Source organism: Zalophus californianus, chromosome 10 (assembly GCF_009762305.2).
Source record: "Zalophus californianus isolate mZalCal1 chromosome 10, mZalCal1.pri.v2, whole genome shotgun sequence".
NCBI classification, from domain to species: Eukaryota; Metazoa; Chordata; class Mammalia; order Carnivora; family Otariidae; genus Zalophus; species Zalophus californianus.
In genome coordinates, this window is record NC_045604.1 from 69,044,852 (window position 1) to 69,067,662 (window position 22,811).

General features: G+C 44.8%; 1 protein-coding gene across 23 annotated transcripts in view; it reads right to left on the reverse strand.

Moving 5' to 3' along the window:
- The window catches only part of DISP1 (dispatched RND transporter family member 1), a 176,046-nt gene that overhangs the window by 15,300 nt on the left and 137,935 nt on the right, over positions 1-22,811 (reverse strand). For all 23 annotated transcript variants that reach the window (XM_027611184.2, XM_027611179.2, XM_027611171.2 and 20 more), the window contains one exon: positions 4,762-4,791. In XM_027611184.2, coding sequence (XP_027466985.2) covers positions 4,762-4,791 — 30 coding nt within the window. The remainder of the gene's footprint in view (positions 1-4,761; positions 4,792-22,811) is intronic.

Sequence of the window (22,811 nt, forward strand, 5' to 3'; positions counted from 1 at the left end):
GCCTCGGTTTCCCCTCACTGTTACCAACCCCACCCCAGGTTGGAGTCCTTTCTTCCGGGCGCCCCTCCCTTCTGTAAGATCCTGGGTCTTACTGTCATGACACTTGCAGATCTTGATGTGAACTCTGTGCTCAGTAGGAGTTGACTGAACAGAATTCTTCTAAAATTCAAAAATGTATCTTGCCAACTTCAGGTTTCTTGAATTCATATTAGAGAAAAAAGGAGCATTTCGCTTGTGGACCATTACTCTCAAATCCTCCACAGTGTTAGCTTGACGGCTGTGATAGCTGGTTCTGGCTCCTTACTCCTGTGTTTGTGGGTTATTTCTTCAAAGTCAGACCAGGGGCTTAATGAAGCTGGTGGCCCTAAATGTCACTCAGAGAAGCTGCTGTTTGTCTCCAAGACAAGGCTGCTCATGTTTCCATTCTGATCGCGCAACACCACAGATCTGGCTTTCTGGGGGTATTTATTTCACATGAAATTTTAATATGGAAATTAAAATACAACATAATTATGCTTTAAGGGAACACCTGCCAGGGATTTTTCAGTGTTGTTCTTCTCAAGGTGATCTCAGGAGGAAGAATGATTGCTTGCACTTACCGGTGGTTCCTACGCATTACATACCTCACCTCACTTAATTCTCACGGCTTTCTGAGATGCACTGGGGCACAGTTTGGATCTGTGCTCCGCACCATGGGGCAGGGCCAGCCGGTGTCCTGGGCATGCAGCATGCAGCATGCTGACTACAGTTAGCAACACTGGACTGCACATGTGAAAGTGGCTGATAGAGTAGATCTTAACAGATCTCATCACAAGAAAACAAAATTCTATACCTCTTTGTGGTGGCGGATACCACGCAGACTTGCTGTGGTGGTCATTTCACAATATATACAAATACTGAATCATCATGTGCTGCACCCGAAACTAACATAATGCTGTATGTCAGTTATATCTCAATAAAAAAGTCACAAATAGGAACCCCGGTCATCTGACTCTAGAGTGGGGCCTCCTACCCACTGTGATATCATATCTTGCTCCGAACATGAGAGAAACAAAAGACATCAGGACTAAGTCTACTTGCCACAAGTGTACGCTCCCCCAAATTCACACGGTGCAATGAATTCCCAAGCCACACTAACAGTTCATTTCACAATGCAAAACCACCGAGGTCCACAGGTCTCCAAGCCCAGGCATTACTCACAAGCCTGCAAATTCTGAATTTAACAACTCACTCAGGAAAAATTATGCTAGATAAGATGGAACGATCCTTGGAACATAATTCTGAATGTAATGAAAACATATAAATCACAGACGCTGATTGGGCTTGTTCAAACGTACACACTGTTCCAGAATACGCCCAGTGCTGATAGTCTCCCCTGGACTCTGTTTCCTCCTCCACCAAATGCAAACTCAAGATGAAAGCCACTAGTGTGGAAGCAATCTAGTCCTTTGTCAACAGCACACTTGAGACTTTCTGTTCCCGGCTTCAGCCTTAAAAAGAGTCCTTTACATTTTAGACCTTTAAAAACATCAGTCCTGTGAAATGAAAATGGCCCCAGGCTTAGACAATTACTCCCTATACTTTATTTTAGATGGATCAGTTTTCTTGCAAATGGCCCACAAGTTCTGTGTTCTTACCTACAAACCTCTTATCAACAGGGGGCACTGGGCCCCCAAGTGCTTTAATTTCCCCAGATAATGACTTTTTGTTTTGTGTTCTTGAAAAATCTGCAAGCACATGCAACCTTAACAGCCCCTTCAATCATTGCTTTTCTTCCCTTGAGCACATTTGGTTTTGATAGTATAGCCCTGCCCTAGGCCATGTGTGTGCCCAGACTCACTCCACACGGAAACCTCACGGCGTTAGCGATCGCCGCATGCTTCTTCCAAATCCGCTGAGCATCACGGTGCTATGACTCTCTCCTCCCGCAGCGCGTGTCTCAGGGGCGAACCCATCCCAGAGACAATGTTCACACTTCATGGAGTCACCGCACTGAGCACCGTGGGTGTGGGGGGGACGTCCGCCAGGGTCTCTCCTCATTACTGCATTACTGCTGCCTGCACTGGACGTGGCTCCGCCATGGGCACCACGTGGGAAACAGAAGTCTCATGTACGTTATGAAACCCAGACAATGTTGTAACATTAAGATAAAAATCTAATAAAGCAGGAAAACCGGAGAAGCAAAGGAAATTAAATAGAGCCTATAAATGTCACTGCTACATCTTCCACTAATTCCACTCCTGGTGAGTCTGGGTTCAAGGCCTATAATGTATCTAAGTGAAAAGAATAAAGTATCTGCGCATTCGTTTCTGAGCAGTGAACCACGTGTGCAGGAGCAGACGCGGCAAAAGGCCCACCGCTCCGACTTTGATTCGTCCTCCTGCGTGTCATGTAGTCCTGCCCCTCTTGTGCCCGCTCTCATTCTGGAGACCTCTAGACAACACCACGGCCTAAGTGCAGATGCCATCGACCTCTGTACCACAGCATTTCCCAGCCAGCAACCAGGAGGACTTCTCCCTGAGCCCCTGCAGGACGCTAAGTCCCAGAGAGGACACGGATCGGAGGCTCTCTTCCCTCTACGGAACGGGGACACGTGTTGCAGCTGAGCCGGGGCTCCGCGCGGGCATGCAGCCGGCGTCCTGCTCAGGCTGTCGGCATGCTGCAGTTTTTATGAGTGTCCCTCCTGCACCCTCAGAGGTCCCAGCCACCTTATTGCTGGGCTTACCCTGGGATGAGAGCAGAAGTAACTGTCCAGACAAATGCACCAAGCGTCTTTCGGGGTTAACTTTTGCTCGGGCGCCACTGTGTGTGGGGCACCACTGTGTGGGGGCTGGTTCTAAATAGGCCATTTGTACCACAATGGGCCTCCACAGGGCATTTTCCTCTCTTAGCTCACAAAGCTGTTTTCCTCGGCCCTTCCGGCCCTTCCCGGCCTCTCTGGAAACAGGCTCTCCTTTCTCCCTTCCCTCTGAGCAGAGAGCTGGGCTTCACACAGTGTGAGTGCCCTGGAATCAGGCCCCCCTCCCAACTGAACACCCAACCCGTAACCCCCGTAGCCGGCTGTGCTCTCTCAAACCTGCCAAAGCCAACAGACTAGTTTTCTTGGTTTTCTTTCTCCCTCAACTGAGCTGTATTTAACACTTTAGTTACTACCCCTTTCTTCCTGAAAATCTCTTTTTTCCTTGTTTTTTTTCCCCTTCTATTTCTCTTAACTGTTCCTTATTCCTCTTGTCCTTTAAGGGCAAGCATTTCAAAATGTTATTAATCATAATTTTCCCAGTGGCATCGGCTATCAATTTAGTGGGAGGACTGACTGAGCTTGCGGAATTTCCCAGAACACAGGATACAGAACTCTTTGTTTGGAAGTAATAAAGTCAATGCCGTTAACGTCACAGAATAAGGGTGCAGGCGTCTGGGAGTAAAAACACGGCAGATGCAAATGTCGCCCTTCTGGGATGTGGAACCTGATACAGAGAATCAGACAACTTTATAAATACTTACAAAACCAGGTAAAGAAATGTGTGTTTTTAGAAGGATATAGATATTTTGTGAATTCAACAGAGATTACTTCCAGCTAGGGGAGGGGAATCAGGAAAGGCTTTTTTGAAGAAGTTGTATTTGTATGTGTATGTACTGAAAAGAAGACACAAGGACTTGTAAAAATACCAATGTACTAACAGAAGAAATATGAAAGAATGTCTTCAAAATGCAAAAGTCTTAGTCATTAGAGAGGGTTGTATTATTTGTAGAAAAATGCAAATTCATTTTCCTCACAAGCCATAGTTACTTGTATAACCTCTTCCTTTATCTCTTGCCATAAACGCGGGTCTACCCAGACAACGGACTGTCATTCAGACTTCCGAGCCTGGAGGGCATCCTGCTGTGTGACACGGGCCAGTGCACTCACGGGAGGTGTCTGCAGAGAGTAGACGGTGGCGCCGGGGGTTGGGAGCGGGAGGAACGAGCAGCGGCGGTTTAACGGGGAGAGTCTCTGTTCTGCAGGACGAAGGCAGTTCTGGAGGTGACCGTGGCCAGTCCCCACGGTAACTTGAACTTGGCGCCGCAGAGCCATGAACTTACACTCGGTTAAAATGGCGGATTTTATGCTCTATTTTAGCACAATTTTTAAAAATAAATAATTTTTAAATGGAGAAGGAATTTATGAATGAAAGTTTATGTAGTAATTATACTGGAAAGAGAGGATAAGCCTTCTCTAGCAGGTGAGATTCAAGGATCGTTTAGTCGCCAACATCTGGAACCGCCACCTACGAGCACATCACCGAGGAGACCAGGCTTTTTTTTTTTAAGAAACACTTATCCCTTTAAAATTCTGCTTTTTGACTGAAAAGATAAAACTTCAAAATTTCCACATAAAAGACTACCTCCATTTTAATACGGTAACCACATTTTGGAGAAGAAACACGAACAACCCCCGAACAAAGGGCTACAAACCCAACTCATGGCAGATGGCAGAGCAGTGATTTGTCCTCAGCAAATAAGAAAAGAAGGAAGGGATCCACTGCAGGAAGGAGCCAATGTGAACGATGAAACACAAACAGAATCTAAAGACTAAACTCTACCTTCAGGTCACCCGCTTTGGGAGAGGGCGTTACTCAAGCAGCCAAGTCAGGGCAAATGTACTTTTCCTTCATAAAAAGACGAATGAGGAAGGCAGGAACAGCAACAAATGTGACCCAAGTACCGAAGAGCACAGTGCGCAGGTAACTTCATTATCTAATGAGATGATACAGATTACTTTACCTTTTTGGCAACTTGAAAGGTCTGCGTGGTCTGAAAAAAAGCAAAAGAAAACCAATCAGAAACAAGGCATCACAACACAACATTTTTATGTGCACTTAGCACTGTCCTTTGTACTGCTCCTGCACAGGCACACACGGCGGCGGGGGGAGCCCTGGCAGGCCCGGGTCGGGGTGTCAGAGCGGCTGCCCAGGAAGTGGACATATAAATGGATTGTTTTTAAATTGAATTAAATGACACAATTACCCAAACAGGCAGCCGACATGCACAGGCTTGATAAACACTCGCGTCAGACTCTAGGGGCAGAGGCCATGGACGCCATGGACCCTCGCACATGTGGCCAGCTGGGTGCCGAGGGCACGGCGGGAAGGAGTGACACCACGGAGTTGGTGCAAGGCTCCAAAGGGGCTTTCATGAAAAATGTCAACTACTCAAGTAGTTATGAAGACTATTTAATTTGGGGGGTAAATCTATCCAAAAACCAAAACACTGTATTTTCAATATAATTACATACTTGTTTTTTCAATTTTATTAATATACAATTCACAAACCACACAATTAATCCATTTACAGTGTATGGGTTGGTGGTTCTTAGTGCCTCCACATACTGGTTTTTAAAGAATATGCTACCTGAACCCCAGTGATGAAGCTACTAATGAGCTTGCAGAGAAAGCCTACTTTTACAGAGTGGGGGAGTAAGGCGCTGAACAAAGAAGCAGATCATTTAACTGGTACATGAACCCTTAATATTTTACTCACAGTGTTCAAGTCAGACATCCTCCAAACCACCTCCTGATCTTCCCTAAGAACCTAACAGACTTTGTTTTCTTTAGGTCTAACGTGAACCCTCAGAGCCACGACTCTGGGGCAGATCGTACTCAGCAGTTGCAAAGAAAGGACATTTTATTATATACATTTTGGGTTGTAACAAATGTAAATATTCTCTTTCCCCTACTCACCCCCACTTTTTTTTTATCAGATAAATTTATGGATCTGTGACTACTTTACTCCCTAGAGGCAGAAACACCCACAGACTCATCACATTCTTTTGACTCAAATAAAGACTTCACTCTGTGTTATATTTGGGAAAGGAGAGATGGTCACATCCGTTGCATAAGGAAAACGGGTTACCACCAAGATACTTCTTGGAACACATGAAATCCCTTTGACACAACAAACAGATGTGTGAAACGACAGGACGACAGGTGGACACGAGACCCATCTGACTGGACATCGGCGATGATGCCAGGCCGCCTCTCACCCCAGAGGAGGCCAGCAAGGCGCCCCGCACACTTCCATCCACCAGAAGCTGTTCTCCTCCATTTGTAAAATCCTTCCGAATTGCTGCTTTTAATCTCTAATAGAACCTGCAGCATGATTCTTCACCTAACCTTAGTCTTGGATTGATAAAGAACAACTCTAAAAACAATCTAATCTCTATTACAGAGCGAAATAGTCTTTTCCAGAGTTCATTCACCTTGAATACCACATAAACTCATGCCCAAAACCAAACAAACAGAAATAATCTCAGGTGGGAATATCTGCCCGTTCTTTGGTTAGGTTTTCAGCCTCTTAACGGAGAAAAAAAAAACCCAAAGCAGACGGCATTTGCTCCGTGACACAGTTCCAGGGATGAGCTTGAGTTGTGCACTGTTCCCAGAGGACTAGCTCCAGAACACATTTCTGTACTCAAGTGGGTGACAGCAACACCATTATAGGCAAATCTCCGATCTGCGTAAGAAAGCACTTTGTAAGTTTGCAACTCGGGTCCTCACAAATAAGAGTAAGCTGCCCAGCATCTCATACCTGAGAACAAGAACAGTTGGGCACCGTGGCTCCGGGACCCCGACGGATAGTGAACTGTGCCGTGTGCACATCCCTCGGTCAAGAGCACAACTAATGAGCCCGCAAAGTTCTCAGGACAGGAGGAGGGAGGTACAGAGCGGGGGAATCCCCATGATGGGGTCGAGGCAGATACAGAGGCAAGGCTAGTCTTTAAAAAAGGTAATAGAAAAAAAGAAGTATGAGAGGAAAGTTAACAAGAAAGGGAAAATGTGGAAAAATCTACAAATGGTATTTCTTTGTTTCCCTTGCGTTTTCTCTCTTGTAACGGTGTTTGGGAGAGAGTGGGGGACTGCAGGGTGAGGGAGAGATTAGGAAACCAGGACCACGCCCCCAGCCATCTAGAGCTCTCTTGTTGACAGGGCTGCAGAATCAATATCACAACTTACAAAGAGACAGCGTCAGCTTCACAAATTCCAAGTCATTCTTTTTAGCTGTTGGGAAAATCAAAGCCATGAGGGAAAACTGTGTATTTCTTTTTATTTTTTATTATTTATTTTTTTAAATTGAAGCGTAGCCGACACAGGCTGTGACGTTCGTGGGCGGCGCGCAGCACGGTGACACGGCAAGAGTGTGTGTTACACTGCGGTCTCACGAGTGCGGCTGCCGTCCGTCACCACACTTCCCTGGGACAACACCACTGACTGTGTTCCCCACGCTGTACTTCTCCTCCCGGGACTTATCCATCCCATTCCTGGAAGCAGGACCTCCCTCTCCCCTTCACCTGTCCCTCCCCTCCCTCTGCAGCCACCAGTCTGTTCTCTGGATTCAGGGCTCTGTCTCTGCTCTTGTTTGTTTTGTGCTTTAGATTCCACATATGAGTGAAATCGTATATTTGTCCTTCTCTGATTGAGTTATGTCACTTAATATAATACCCTCTAGCTCCATCCACGTCGTTGCAAGTGGCAAGATTTCACCCTTTTTTATAGTTAAGTAACGTTCCAGTGTGGGTGGGTGTGTGTGTACTGCAACTTTTTTTAATTTTTTTTTTTAAACTGCAGTATTTTATTTTTTTGAGTAATCTGTACACCCAATGTGGAGTTTGAATTCACAACCCTGAGATCATATGCCCTACTGACTGAGCCAGCCAGGAGCCCCACTACCACATCCTCTTCAACCATTCATCACTCGATGGACACCTGGGCTACTTCCATTATCTTGGCTGCTACAAACATGGGGTGCATGTTTCCCTTCAAATCAGTGTTTTCATTTGCTTTGGGTAAATACCCAGCAGTGCGATTACTGGATTGTAGGGTAGCTCTATTTTTAACTTTTTGAGGCACCTCCATACTGTTTTCCAGAGTGGTTGCACCAGCTTGCATTCCCACCCACAGTGCACGAGGATTCCCCTTTCTTTGCATCCTCGCCAACACCTGTTGTTTCTTGTACTGCTGATTTTAGCCATTCTGACAGGTGTGGGGTGGGATCTCTTTGTGGTTTTGATTTGCATTTCCCTGATGATCAGTTATGTGAGCATCTTCTCATGAGTCTGTTGGCCATTTCAATGTCTTCTTTGGGGAAATGTCTGCTCATGTCTTCTGCCCATTTTTTAACTGGATTGTTTGGGATTTTCTTGGTATTGAGTTATATAAGTTCCTCGTATATTTTGGATATTAACCCCTTATTGGATGTATCATTTGTGAGTATTTTCTCCCATTCAGTAGATTGCCTTGTCATTTTGTTGATGCCTTTGCTGTTGCCCTTTGTGGGCAAAAGCTTTTTATTTTGGTGTAATCCTAATACTTTACTTTTGCTTTTGTTTCCCTTGCCTCAGGAGACATACCTAGAAAAATGTTCGTAACGCCGATGTCAAAGAGTTTACTGCTAATGGTTTCTTTTAGGATTTTTATGGTTTCAGGTCTCACATTTAGGTCTTGAATCCATTTTGAGTTTATTTTTGTGTGTGGTGTAAGAAAGTTGTCCAGTTCCATTCTTCTGCATGTAGCTGACCAGTTTCCCCAACACCATTTGTTGAAGAGATGTCTTTTCCCCATTGGATGTTCTTGTCTCCTTTGTCAAAGACTAATTAACCATATAAGCCTCTCCATTCTGTTCCATTCCTTCTTTTCTTAAAAAAAACTGAGGTATAACTGACATACAATATTAGTTTTAGGAGTACAACCTAATGATCAATATTTAGATTCACTTGTACAATGATCATAAGTCTGGTTAACACTGACATAGCTTTGTATATTTCTGAAAAATGAAAATGCTTTGAAGGAAATATATTTTCTGCATCATGGGCTGTAGCCAAATTTAAGTAAGAAAGTGCCTAAATTAGCACATTTTTGTCTCAAATGTCCCACTGGATTGTGCCAGATTGCCTTTTTGTAAAAGGGCAGTCTGCAAATAATAACTTTTCAGTTCAGTGCTGGTATGTGAGGAAGAAAGTATCTGAAAGTAAAGAATCCACACCCTGATGAACATTCTTAAGACTTCCAACAAAAACCAAAGCATTCTTTGTCCTCTAGTATTTGCATGGATCATCATAGGGCCCCTTGGGTGCTGTCGAGAAGATGAAATGAGCAACCTGTAGGCCAGCCTTTGATCCACCGTTCACACAGCAGAGCTGGGTGTGCTCGGATGATGCATTTCCTGAACACTCACAGGACGTCCCCTCCATGCGGGTCATCTCACGTCTGGAGCTGTTACCACCGAGCAGCCCCAACTACCACAAGAAGTACAAAATGAACCAGGCAGGCAGACGAAAGGGCCGGCAGTGGAGGACTAACATTTAAAGAGCATCTCACAAACACCAAGCACTTTATACATATTAACGACGACATTTAGCATATATTAAATTAAATGCTTGAGTATGAGGAAATTGTCTTTTTTAAAAAAGATTTTTTCTTTTTCTTTTTCTTTCTTTCTTTCTTTCTTTCTTTCTTTCTTTCTTTCTTTCGAGAGAGCAGGGGGATGGGCAGAGGGAGAGAATCTCAAGCAGACTCTGTGCTGAGTGCGGAGCCTGACACAGGACTCGATCTCACGACCCTGAGATCACAACCTGAGCTGAAACCAAGAGTCTGATGCTCAACCGACTGAGCCACGCAGGCTCAGTCCTCTAAATACATACATGTATTAAAAAAATTTGGAGGGGAACTCAGCATATCAATAACCCTCTTTACCGTGGGAGGAAAGAATCAAGGATGAGTTTCACTTTGTATTTTTGAATTCATGAGAATGTATTTGTGAATTAGTTGTATAATTAAACACAAGTGAAAGAAATTTTATAAAGGGGAATTGTGTACAAATTATTCATTTAGTTACATGTGAGCGAAGTATTTTATTTGAAAATTTCTCTCACTGATACAGAATCCTAACTATAAACTAGATGAAGTTAACACTATACACAGATCATAATTTTCAAAGAACTTAAAATCCATTTAATACAAAATTGATAGTTCTGCTCAATTCAAACATTTACTGTACAGTTTAAGTGACAAGTAATCTGATCATCACTGGAATGAATTCCCTGGAGGCTTAATGGAAACAGGGTCCCGGCATCCTCACCAGGGATCGGCTTCAGTAGCCTCAGAGCAGGAACTCAATGGTCCGACATGGGGCCACCGCCTTGGGCACTTGCCAGGAAAATGTGACATCCAAACAAAAACAGTGAGAGAATACTACAAGAAAAGAAGCAGAACTTAAAAGTATGGGCAAACATGGAGTGGACAGGGAACACAGAGATAAGATGAGAACAGAGTAATCCAGAGAGTAGTGCTGAACTGGGTGAGGAGCAGAATGGGAGGGAGGACCGGGCGACAGATGAACAGGAGGCAGACGGAGAGCAAACTTCACACACTGTGCAGGACCTTACTTCCCAAGCAGACTGAGCTGCATCACAGGGACAGTGCGGGGGCGGCCTAATGAGGCAGGGGCTGCTCTGGGGCTGAAAACTCTATTTTAGGGTGAATGATCTGGGGCCAGTGTGCAGGGTGAACCCCAAGGAGAAGCACTAAAGACACAGGGAGCCCAGGCTGGGAGCTAGCGCGCAGTCCAGGAACACGGTGCTGGGAGGAAGAAACGGAATGACTTCAATCTTCCTTGAATGAACCAGAAAGCCTCTGAGAATCTTATGAATAAGGGAACAAAAATTATGACGATATATTTTCAGAAATATATATGGTACGACCAGAAAACATTCTGGTGAAATATTGAATAAAGCAGGTTGATCTGTCCTATGTACCTCAGAACACACTTCCATACTCACTGGTGTTCAGGATTCATATACGATGATGTACTTTAAGGTCAATCAGAAATGCCTAAAACTACATTGAACATCTTTATGGAATGAACTAAAAATAGCAGCAGGGCCCATGGAAGTGAAGTTAGTGGCAATGTGGACGAAGAGGTTGTCTGAAAAATTGGTCTGGAGGTTGACGGTACAGTTTTATAAGCACGTTTTTGAGACTGACATTAAGCCTGGCTCAACAAATATATTTCATTACTCTCACGAAGAAAGATACACAAACACTTCTCACTTTCAAAATTTTATGGATCTTATCTACAAAAAAGCAAAACCATTTTGCATTTTCACTACAAACTATACAAATTATATAAATAAGAGTGTGTGTGTTAATCACGACCTCAGTGAAGGGACATCTGAATTTTAAGTCGAAGTCACCAGGTTTACTGCAAGGACAGGGTCCTCGTTGGTGAGACTGAGAACACAGCAGAAGCACGAACGTCCTTCACTAACCTGTCAGTCACCTTCTCCCTCCAAGTTCTCCTGGTCTCCAGTTTTTAGTTTGACTTGTCCATATTCAGTTCACAATGAAAAACGATTATTTGAGTTCAAATTATGAGACATCATTAACCTTTCTTAAAATTCATTTCCCACATATTTTGGATTACATTGCCCCTACAAAATTACTCAGTATCACACAAGTTTGAGTGTGGAAGGTTAAAAGTCACACCTGCTATAAAAACAAAAACAAAAATAAACAACTTTGAGGGGGAGTTACAGAACTAATAAAAATCCACTATATCAGGGGCGCCTGGGTGGCTCAGTCGGTTGAGCGACTGCCTTCGGCTCAGGTCATGATCCTGGAGTCCTGGGATCGAGTCCCGCATCGGGCTCCCTGCTCAGCGGGGAGTCTGCTTCTCCCTCTGACCCTCCCCCCTCTCATGCTCTCTCTCTCTCTCTCTCTCTCATTCTCGCTCTCAAATAAATAAATAAAATCTTTAAAAAAAAAAAATAAAGTTTAAAAAAATCCACTGTATCAAATGAATTGCAACAGTGTAGCCAATCCCCCGCAGCTGTTGTGACGTCTTCATCGAGCTGGCCAGGAGGAGAGGCTAGTCCCCACCATCCACAGAAAGTCTTTAGTTATGGTTTAAGAACAACAGTATATAGAGAAATAGGGTTTTCTTAACTAAATTTGTTCATACTTAACCTTTAACTTAGAAAGTAAATTTACATAACTCCACTGCCAAAAGATCGAATAAATAAAGATCAAAGCAAAACTCGAACAAGGTCAGCTTTTGTAAAAACAATACTGATAGAAAAGAGATTTTTTCTCAGCTGGAAGTCCAAGGTTAAAAAAAATCAGCTAAGCTGAAAAGAATCCCATGAGAACAAATGGGAATTTTCTGAGGAAACATGAGGAAGACCCCGGCGTGGTGGGACCCACCTGTTCTCAGGCTGCAGTGAGAGGCGCCATGGCGCTAGGCAGAAGCTTCTAGGCCACCGTGTTCAGCTCGCAGTGGAGTAGATTCTACGTCAATGACACCCAAACACCACGGAACAGAGTTTGGATGCGTATTCCGAGGACGACGTTAACAAGAAGACCACAATGACAGGTCAGGAAGCCGTGACTAACGGGGTGCTAACCGTGTGCCCCAAGCTCTCTGGCTTCACCCTCTTCATATGTACAACAAACAAGAGTTGGATTAAATGATTTCTAAGGTCCTTCCCTGCTTTGAAATTCTACCGTATTCTGTGGAGCTTTAGATCATTCAGATCACCACCTGGGTATCTGAACACCAAGCCATGGCACCAGCTGGAAAGCCAGGTGCCCCTAGTCAAAATTCTAGGCTGAAATACTTCATGTGAATAATCAATGGAAACGATCCTCCACAAGGGAGGGAAGAACTTATGTTTTAAAACGTTTTGAAAAATAACGCTGACTCTTTATGTGAATGGCTAGAGAGATAATATTTTTAAATGGCTAAATAAATGGTTTAATGAAAAAAGTGCTAGGGCGCCTGGGTGGCTCAGTTGGTTAAGCGACTGCCTTTGGCTCAGGTCATGATCCTGGAGTCCCGGGATCGAGTCCCGCATCGGGCTCCCGGATCTGCAGGGAGTCTGCTTCTCCCTCGGACCCTCCCCCCTTTCATGTGCTCTCTCTCTCTCTCTCAAATAAATAAAATCTTTAAAAAAAAAAGAAAAAAGGGCTTCGTAGGATGGCTCCCCACATGTTGGCTTCAGATGAGCGTGCAGACGCGAACTCTGAGGTCAGCAGCACGCCGGAGTGGGCGCGTGTCACAGGGAGACTGCAGGGACCCCAGACGCTTGAGGGCAGTGGTGTCCCCAACGCGGCAGACCTGCAAGAGTGCTCAGGCTTTCCAGAACCTCTCACCTGAGTCTCGCACCTACTATTACAGAAAGGCAGCATAAAATCTTCATTTTTTATTTAAAAAATTTACCTTTGGGACACCTTGGGTGGCTCAGTCGGTTAACTGTCTGCCTTCAGCTCAGGTCATGATCCCAGGGTCCTGGGATCGAGCCCCACATCAGGCTCCTTGCTCTGCGGGGAGCCCGCTTCTCCCTCTCCTCCCCACTTGTACTCTCTCACTGTCTCTCCTCTCTCTCTCTCAAATAAATAACTAAATAAAATCTTAAAAAAAATAGGAACTTTATTTTTTTTAAGATTTTATTTTATTTATTTGAGAGAGAGAGAGAGCACAAGCAGGGGGAGGAGCAGAGGGAGAGGGAGAAGCAGACTCCCCGCTGAGCAGGGAGCCCGATGCGGGACTCAATCCCAGGACCCTGGGATCATGACCTGAGCTGAAGGCAGCCACTTAACCGACTGAACCACCCAGGTGCCCCGGAACTTTAACTTTCAAAGGAGGAGCAAAGCTTTGAGGGGAGATATATTTTCTGTTTTTTTTTTCTCTTTTTTTTAAATTTTTTATTGTTATGTTAATCACCATATATTACATAATTTGTTTTGGTGTACTGTTCCATGATTCATTGTTTGTTCATAACACCCAGTGCTCCATGCAGAATGTGCCCTCCTCAATACCCATCACCAGGCTAACACATCCCCCCACCCTCCTCCCCTCCAGAAACCTCAGTTTGTTTTTCAGAGTCCATCATCTCTCCTGGTTCGTCTCCCCCTCTGACTTACTATATTTTCTGTTTTAATGTTGGTTTTGTTTTCCTATTATAAAACTAACACATTCATTTTTTTTAAAGCCGGAAAATGCAGGAAATCATGCAGGAAAAGCCATTATCCACACTCTCACTACAAAGATCTAACCTCTATATTCTTTTTGATCTATTTCCCTTCAATATATTAACCTTTGTGCCTAAATCTACACGTTGAACACGCACCCTGGATGTGTGAAGTGTCATCACCTTGGATTATGAGCTTTTCCCAAGTAATTAAAATCTTCTGAAAACATGACATTTCATAGCCATATAGCGTGCCACTGCATTTATCACCATTTATTTAATATACACACAGAGTTGTAATCATAAACTCCACTCTTTTGCGTGTCCATGTGCATGTGTGTTCATGTGTGTGCACATGCATCTCTCCTACTCACGAATGAGAGAGAACATGTTGATGGCTATGAAACATCACAGTTGTGGAAACTTTTTCCTACTTGTGATCTGGTCTGTTTTTAACATGATTTTTGGACATGCATCTTAAAATTTCCATAGTTGCAATTTTCCTTTGTAATTTCAGGAACTACTTTTACCACTGAAGAGTGACCTTTTACCCAGATGTCAGTTTTCTTCCCAATTCCCCCTGAATAACCGAGGCCAGCCCTTTCACTCTGTGATGCTTTGGCTGTCATCTTCTGCAAAGCCCTGCTTTCGGGGGAAATGAGGGTCTAAACGTTCATTTTCATAAAACATGTGTGATGACAGCGAGCTGATCACAGAGCACCCACTGACACCCCCAGACCCACTGGGCACCATCTGTGCAGTTGTTCTTGGGGGTTCATTGTCAGTGGGGACAGCCGTGGCTCCCGACCGATGGCCTTCGTAGGCTACACTGGTGGTGAAGAATCTCGCAGCGAGTTGGCGCCCACCCTTAGCCAGATCCGGGATGCTGGGCTGTGAAACCGCCTCCCACTTCCTCCAGGCTTTTGTCAGAAGAAGCAAATGTTTGGCATATTTGAGAATGGGAGCTGGGCAGAAGTGAGGAGCCCACGGAGTCAAGAGGTTTTCCTTTAGTGAGGTTTTATGTATACTGAGGTTTGTCTCATCTGTCCTGGTAGAGCCACGCGTTCATTGCGTTTCACAGAATCCCATGGTTTTCATTATTTTGGCTTCAGGACAGGCAAGAGCTGGGACAGAGTGCGCTTAGGAAACCCTACTCCCTTTCGAGAACTAGCGCGTCTACCGTGCTACTGCCGCATCTGTGACTTGACGGCAGCTCTGGTGCGTGAGAGAACAGCAGGGATTAACTAGAGGACCTCAGTTCTCCACTGATGTGCACATCCTAGATTACAGCCCAGAACTAAGTTCCTGAAGGAGATGCCAAAGCCTTTAGCTCATTCAGAACAACCTCCTAACAGGACAATGGCATGAGCCCCAAAGGCAGAACTACAGCCGCACTCGCGTATGCTTTCCCCAAACAGAGATACTTCTCCCAAAGTAAACTCACATTCCATTCTAAGTCAACTGAGCACAGTAAGTTTCCCTGAACCTGACTTATGTCATAGGATAAGGTGTTTTGGAAGAAAAGGCTTACTTACATATGGAGACTCTCTCATGTCAGAAATAACAGAAACACCCTCTCTGTTCCTCCTTGCTGGCCCTAAATCTGGCTCTTCCATATGGAAAACTGAAATCTTTTTATAACCTTGGCTCACTTCTATCGTAAGACCTTTGGCAGAGGGGTGGAAAAGATGTGTTACTGTCTCCCCACGGATGGCTATTTTCTCCGTATTATTAAATCATTCCTTTTGTCATCTCTTCTCCACCCTAGAAATCCCAATTCGCTACCTCCTTGTTGAGTAGGAAAAGGTAGAAGACAGTTTCTACTCTCAAGCACCACAACGGGAAGATGCGCGGCTGACAGACGCCCAGTGGGAAAGCAAACCAGGCAAGAATGTGATTGTGTCACAAAAGACTCTACGCTTCAGCTTCTGAATAAAAACACAGCTGTTGACATGTGGTATGCTCTCTTCACATCCGGGAAAACATTCATCTACACACACAGCAAGATGGGGAGCTGGGAGGAGGACAGTCCTGGGGGCAGGCACCCCACGCCTTCCTCCTGCCTCCCACCCTCTCCCACTGCATAACCAGGAACATAAGAACAAATGGAATACTGTCCCTGTGTTCCAAAATGAGGAAAGGAAATTTTAGTTTTTCAAACCCCTTACATCATTCCTATTTCACCCAGCTCATCGGGGAGAGGCACAAAGTATAAGTGTGTCGCCTGATGGATTATCATACACGTGCACGTCCATGTACCTACCACTCAGGTCAGGATACAGGGCCTCCCCAGCAGCCCAGGAGGCTCACCAGTGCCCCCTCCAATCAATCACCATATCCTGCCCCTACAGGTAAACAGCATTCAGGCTTCTGTCACCCTATGTGAGTTTCGCCTAAAGGACCGCCTTTTTTTAAAGTCAGCCAAAGAGAAAAGTTTAAGGACAAACAGAATAAAATTCAAGTTAGCTCAAACTTAGGAAAATATGTAAAAATGAAGCCCTAGTAACATTTAAATGGGTGGTTCATAGATGAGTCTTCACTGGTCCTTTGCCTCTGATGAGCAACACAACTTCATTGATCAAGGCTACTCTTGGTTCAGTTTTCTGTCATTATGCTACTTTTTGAATAAGCTATTTAAAAAAATCCATATCGTTCTGTTCCCTTACGTTTTAGTTTCTTCACGATCTCGCCCGAGTTGACAATATCTAGTTACAATAAGCTACGCTTATGTCTAATTAACAAAGGTACATGGGCGTCCGTCTAAGGGTTTCAAAGTGCTCCCCTGATACTCTGGCAAATATTCAAAGGAAGTTGTCCTACACGCTACTGTGAATACACATGTCACATGAGAGATATGGGCAGGAAACGGGGATCTGAATTTTGTTTTTAAAGATCTTATTTATTTATTTGAGACAGAGAGAGCACAAGCGGGGCGGTGGGGCAGAGGGAGAAGCAGACCCCCCGCTGAGCAGGGAGCCCAACTCCCAGGACCCCGGGATCAGGACCTGAGCTGAAGGCAGACGCTTCACTGACTGAGCCCCCCAGGTGCCCCCAGGATCTGAAATCTTTAACAGGCAAGAGGAGGAAGGAAAAACACAGGGACAAGGTAGAGAGACGGAAGAGGGGCTCGGTGAGCAGTGCGAGGGCAACGAGACTCCAACACTGGGGAGAGAGGAAGCACAGGGCTGTGGCTACGGAGAGGAAGCTGTGTACAAAGGGGTCGTAAGCGGGGACTGTGAGCCACAGAACTCAGGAGGAGAAAGGAGACGGGTTTGTCGGAAGAGGTCACGGGTCTGATTATCACCAGGAGAGGGGGAGGGTGGAGTCAGCCTGCAGGTCATGCAGAGTCCAGGCATGAAGTATAATTATGTATTAGAGATGGCAAGACTCAACAAGTACAGAACTTCACTACGTGCCAAACACGATGTCCTAAGCACTTGGCATAGTAAACATTTAATTCTGAAAACAATCCTGAAAGGTAGGTGGAGATTTTACAGATGAGGAACTGAGACACAGAAAGGATAAAGAACCCCCCAAATTTGCACAGTCGGTGGATGTGAGGGCAGGGTTCAGACCCAGGACTCCCTGTGGCTGGCGGCAAATGCCTCGGCTGTTCTCTCAAGAAGCAGGTGAGCTGTCCGCGTCCAGCGGCTGAGCCTAAGTCCCGCTGGGGGAAACTGGACAGAGAGGTGCACAAGGAAGTGTGCTCAGGGGTTTGCAATGAGGACGTGCTTCTCGCAGCAGGCAGAGCAGGAGCGCCAGAACCCTTGGGGGGTCGGGGGCAGCCTGACATGTAAGGCAGAGGGTCCCGTCTGGACAGCTCTTCCAAAAAGGGTGTATTGCCCTTAAAACCTGTGAGATCTACTCATTACCACTGGCATTTTCAACAACACTGTTGGAGCGCAGTGTGGACATGACACAGACAGCGGGGAAATCGGGCGGACTCTCCCTCCGGTCTGCGCGAGAGGCGTGTGAGGAGCCACCTCTGCCTCCTGGCCTGGAAATCCTCCTGCAGCCCGAGGCCCATCGTCTGTGTGTGATCTGTGACCTCAAGGGCAAGCTCGCGCCGTGCTTACGACACAGCAGTAACTGACGCCTGAACCTCTGCTGACACTAAGACACCTCGTTCTCTGATGCGGGCGAGGAAAAGCTTCGCAGCTGGAGACGAGGACTCACCCCAAGCCCCAGTCTTTGTAAGCCCCTAGTCTCTGAAAGGGCACTTCATCGCTTCATCTAGCAATGGAGATGAGCAACAGCTCTGAATTCCGGGTTATTTAGGATTAAGTCAGAGAGCGTGTGTAAAATAGAGCACAAGGTCTGGTATATAGGAAGGGTTCGATAAAACCACTAATATTGTTATAAAATTTGAGACTCTATGCCACTGAAATCCAGTTTCTTGGCTAAAGACACAACCAAGTCCCATCTCATAATTCCAAAAGAATTTTACTCATTCATGCATTTACTCAAGCTTATTATTCATTATTTTGGAATACTTTAGAATATTTGTGGTAGTGATAAAGCTTTCTATTAAAATTCTTAGGTAATTTTGTTACGACATTATGTAAAGGAGATAGTCATATGATAGCAGAATAAAAATAATTTAAATGTTACATAATCTAAATTGCAATGCTGATGGAAAACTAAATTTTCTCAACTGTGTACATGACTGCACATATTCAAGGACGCCATTAACACAGAAGCCATTGGTAGCTGACCATATTTCCACACAGAGCCTGCATCTGCAGATGATCGTATTTCCACACAGCCTGCATCTGCAGACGAGAGAAGCGGAGACACGGCTCCTGATGACCGTCTCATCTCTTCCCATCTTCACACCTTGGTGCACACATGAAATGCACGTTGAGTGTGCTCTATGTTTTACAGACTTGATTCACAATGATAGAAAACTGCTCTTCTTTTAAGTCATGATTTTTAAGCAGAATGTCTTAGGTTGGTTATTTTAATTAGTGAAAAATAAGATATTTAACTTGTAAATTACGTGATACTAAAATCCTATTTCAAACCATGTTGAATTTACATCTAAGATACATTTAGACTCCTGATTATGACCATTTCTACCTTCAGTAATGAATGCCTACACTTTTAACATACAAGTTTTATATTCTCTTTATGACTGACAGGAAAGTCTATGGGAGAAAATAAAGCATGTTTTCCGAAATGACCAAACTGCTAAGATGTCTGGTTATGGGCAATCCTGCTGCTGTCCTTTGCTGTCTTTCACTTCTACCCAGGTGAGCATCCAGTGGCTACTGATCAGCTGAGAAAATCCCAGCTCCTGTTGAGCTGTGATTTGCAGTTTTCCCCCGGAGACATTAAGAATTTTGCAGAGATGTAATAAAAGATTCAGCAGACACAATGACAGGAACATGCATTTTGAACGTATTTAAGGATCCCTGCGCCAACTTAATCGAAACTGGCAGAAGAGGAACAAGCTGACATTCAAGGACGTCTGTCCAGTGGGGACGCGGAGGGAAGAGCGAGAACAGTGGCCCCGACTAGTAACCGAGCCTGGGGACCCACAGAGGCATTTCTATGTGATGTTCCAAAAGGGAAGTATGTTTGTGCATGACATACATGATTCCCTGTCTGTCCCACTGAGACTCAAAGCCCCATAAGCTGAACAAATCCCACTTCCATGAAACAGCTTGAGTTCCAGTTTAAGTTAAAAAGAAATGCCTTATTAGTAGAGCCTGGTCCTAAGAAGCAAGCAAGAAATGATGCTGTTTTTTCCCCAGTGATTTCAGTAAGCAAGAAAGGAATTGTGTTATACAAAACTGGGGACGATGGGGAAGGATGTCTCTTCCTCTTCTATTATTAATTAATTATCTCCTCTTTAGAGACCACTAGCTAAAAGGCAGCTCTTCGGCTGCTCACTGAAAGGTGAGGGAAGCAGGTCGTGGGAACTTCATTTTCAAACACATTTTGTCTCTGCCACTTACAAGGGTTGGAAAGAGGATGGGCAGTTACTAAAAGTCAAAATACCAGGTGGTTCTGGTCCCATGCAGGGCACACCCCAAAAGAGGAACCCAAGAGTGCCTTATGTGTTAATAAAGAAACTATTAAAAGACATTCCAACACTGAAAAGCACAATCGGTTCATTAAAAATAGTTTTAAATGGCTGAGAAGTAGCTTTGGTAAAGAGAAAACATTCTTCCTCAGCCCGTGAAGTTACATCTGCACGGGTTAGCTGGAGGTTATAAAGCAAACAGCCCCGTGCATTAAAGTTACACTAAATTATAAAGCACTTGCCCTTAAACGTGAGCCTTCCCACGCAAGACTACTGCTGGGGGCCCCGCACCAAACATGCTAAGTAAGAGGACAGCATATACTTTTCTTAGTAAGATGTGAATGATAATCACTAATAAGAGATCCAAGAAAAGCTCACAGAAAGCCAGCAAAATCTTAATTAAACTTAACTAACTTAAGAGCATGGAATGCTGGAATGAAGTCTAAAATCCTCAAGCCAAAATACTCACCAGACACAAATGCTGCTCAAGTAGAATGCGCTTTGGGACAAGAAGAGGAGGGTAAGAAAGTAAAATAAGAAAAAAAAAATCAGTACAATGTGGAGCTCAAGGTGGGGTTTAACTCTGCGTGCGAGGGGGACATTTTAACAATCGGATAATACATTTAAATGTATGTCTGCTAGGGATTGCTTTACAATGAAGTAGTTTTATTTTCTGGTGGTCAATATGGTGGCCAATGGCTGACAACTAAAAACTCCTAGGCTAACACCTAAAGAATAAAGACCCAGAATATTTAGTGTTGGCTGGGACCCCAAAAATTCTAAGTCTCAATTATCTGTAAGTGGAAACAAAGACCCAGGCCATCATTAATCAGACTTCTATTTAAACTGCTGAATGGCAGGAAGAAAATCTGTTACAGTCATCTCACTCCCTGAGATCTGTCACCCTGTTCCTGTCCAGGGTTACAGACTTTTCCCTGCACTACCACCCTTCCTTCCTCCAGCAAACACACTCCCTCCCTGACTCCAATGCCAGGTCAAGGAGTTGGGGGAAACCATGCAGGATCCCTGAGCCACAGCCAAGAGGCATAATGAAAGCAGTGTCTCAGGAAGGGGAGGTGAGCAGGCCCAGGTGACCACAGACACACAAATACAGTCTGAAGGAATGAATATGCTAACTGTCCATCCTTACTTCTTACTAGACACACAGAATAGTGCTTAGAAGCAGTAAATTGCTCAGATTCCTGGAGAAAGCATCATGCTTGCATCTCAGGCTACTTGGTAACGATCAGAGCCCTGGATTGTTCAAACCACCTAACTCACAAATCCACATAGAACAAGGTATCACATCTGGTCCTGCACCTTCTTATTTGAGTCTGCTTTCTAAATCCATAAAATACATATGAACAAAGAAAAGCCCAAACTCTTATTCAGGAATTTATGGTTCATCCACCAGCTTTATAAAGTCACTCTTATGAGACCTGCAAATATCCTGGAGGTGGCTGGAGCCAAGCAAACAGAAAGGTTATTCCTGGCCAACTTCCTGGAGCAAAGGCTCCTGGCCCCGCGTGACTTTCTCAAAGGGGCTCCAGAATCAGGTACGAAGGCAGCTTGGGAGCTGTGTGAGGCCTGGGTCTCTACATGTCCTCCCTCTGCTCTTCACAAATGAGTCTGCGATTTTTTAAAAAAGATTTATTCATTTGAGAGAGAGAGGAAGAGAGAGAGCGAGCACACGCGGGCGTGGCGGGGAGGAGGAAAAGGGAGAGAGAGAATCTCAAGCCGCCTGTGCGCTGAGCACGGAGCCCGATGAAGGGCTTGATCTCAGGATCCTGAGACCATGACCTGAGCCAAAACCAAGAGTCAGACACTTAACCGACTGAGCCACCCAGGTGCCCCCATTTTTTTTTAAAGTCAGAAACCAATGCATTTGCAGGGAGATTTAAAGAACAGAAGGAGGCATCCCCCCAAATAGACTCAAACAACAGTAATAAGTGTTTTTAGGGAAACAAAACCTGTGGAATTTTCCCCCACTATTTGGGAAAATATCTTACTACGTTAGACCAATGGTTCCTGATTTTCATTATCAAATTATCACATCATACAACTAAGCTCTGCACAAGGACTTGATGGATGCTCAATTATTTATTAGCCTGTTAAACAATTAATTTGAGTGTTTACTAAATGCCAGGCACCGTGCTAGGCCCTAGAGACACACAGGAGTACCAAAACCTGGTTCAGCAGGCCCAGGGAAAGGTCAGTGAATCAAAGGTATGAGAAGTATATAGCTGCTGTGTGTGAGTCCTTAGTAAGTTCTTTATGATGCTCACACAACATTGGGCACGTGCTGCTCGGGCACGGGGGGACAGTCTCCTTGGACCACTGCAGCACGCTGTGCTTCCGGGATCCCATGAGAGGAACACACCTGGCACAATGTGCCGTCACCCCTTCTCTGGGTCTTTTTCCAGACAGAGGAGACCACATGCTACCCCCCCGCCACACCCCCACTCCCAGCCCCTCCAGACCTCCTGCTCCTGCAGGGCAGGCTGCAAGCCGTGTGCGTTTAGGCAAGGCGCCCCCGAATCCCTCTCTGGGACTCACATGACACTCTAGAATATCTCTGTGCTCAGACAGCACCTGCGTTTGTTCTCACCATCTCTACCGTCTGAGACCATCGTGGTGCCTGATGCCAGTGACTGGTCTAACTTCATGAGGTTTCCTTAAAAAGTTTAAGCTCTAGATGAGTTTTTCATTACATAAGATATTCCAAGATTTACTGTTTTTATGATCACTCAACAAATATTTACTGAGTTCCAGGGCAAATATTTA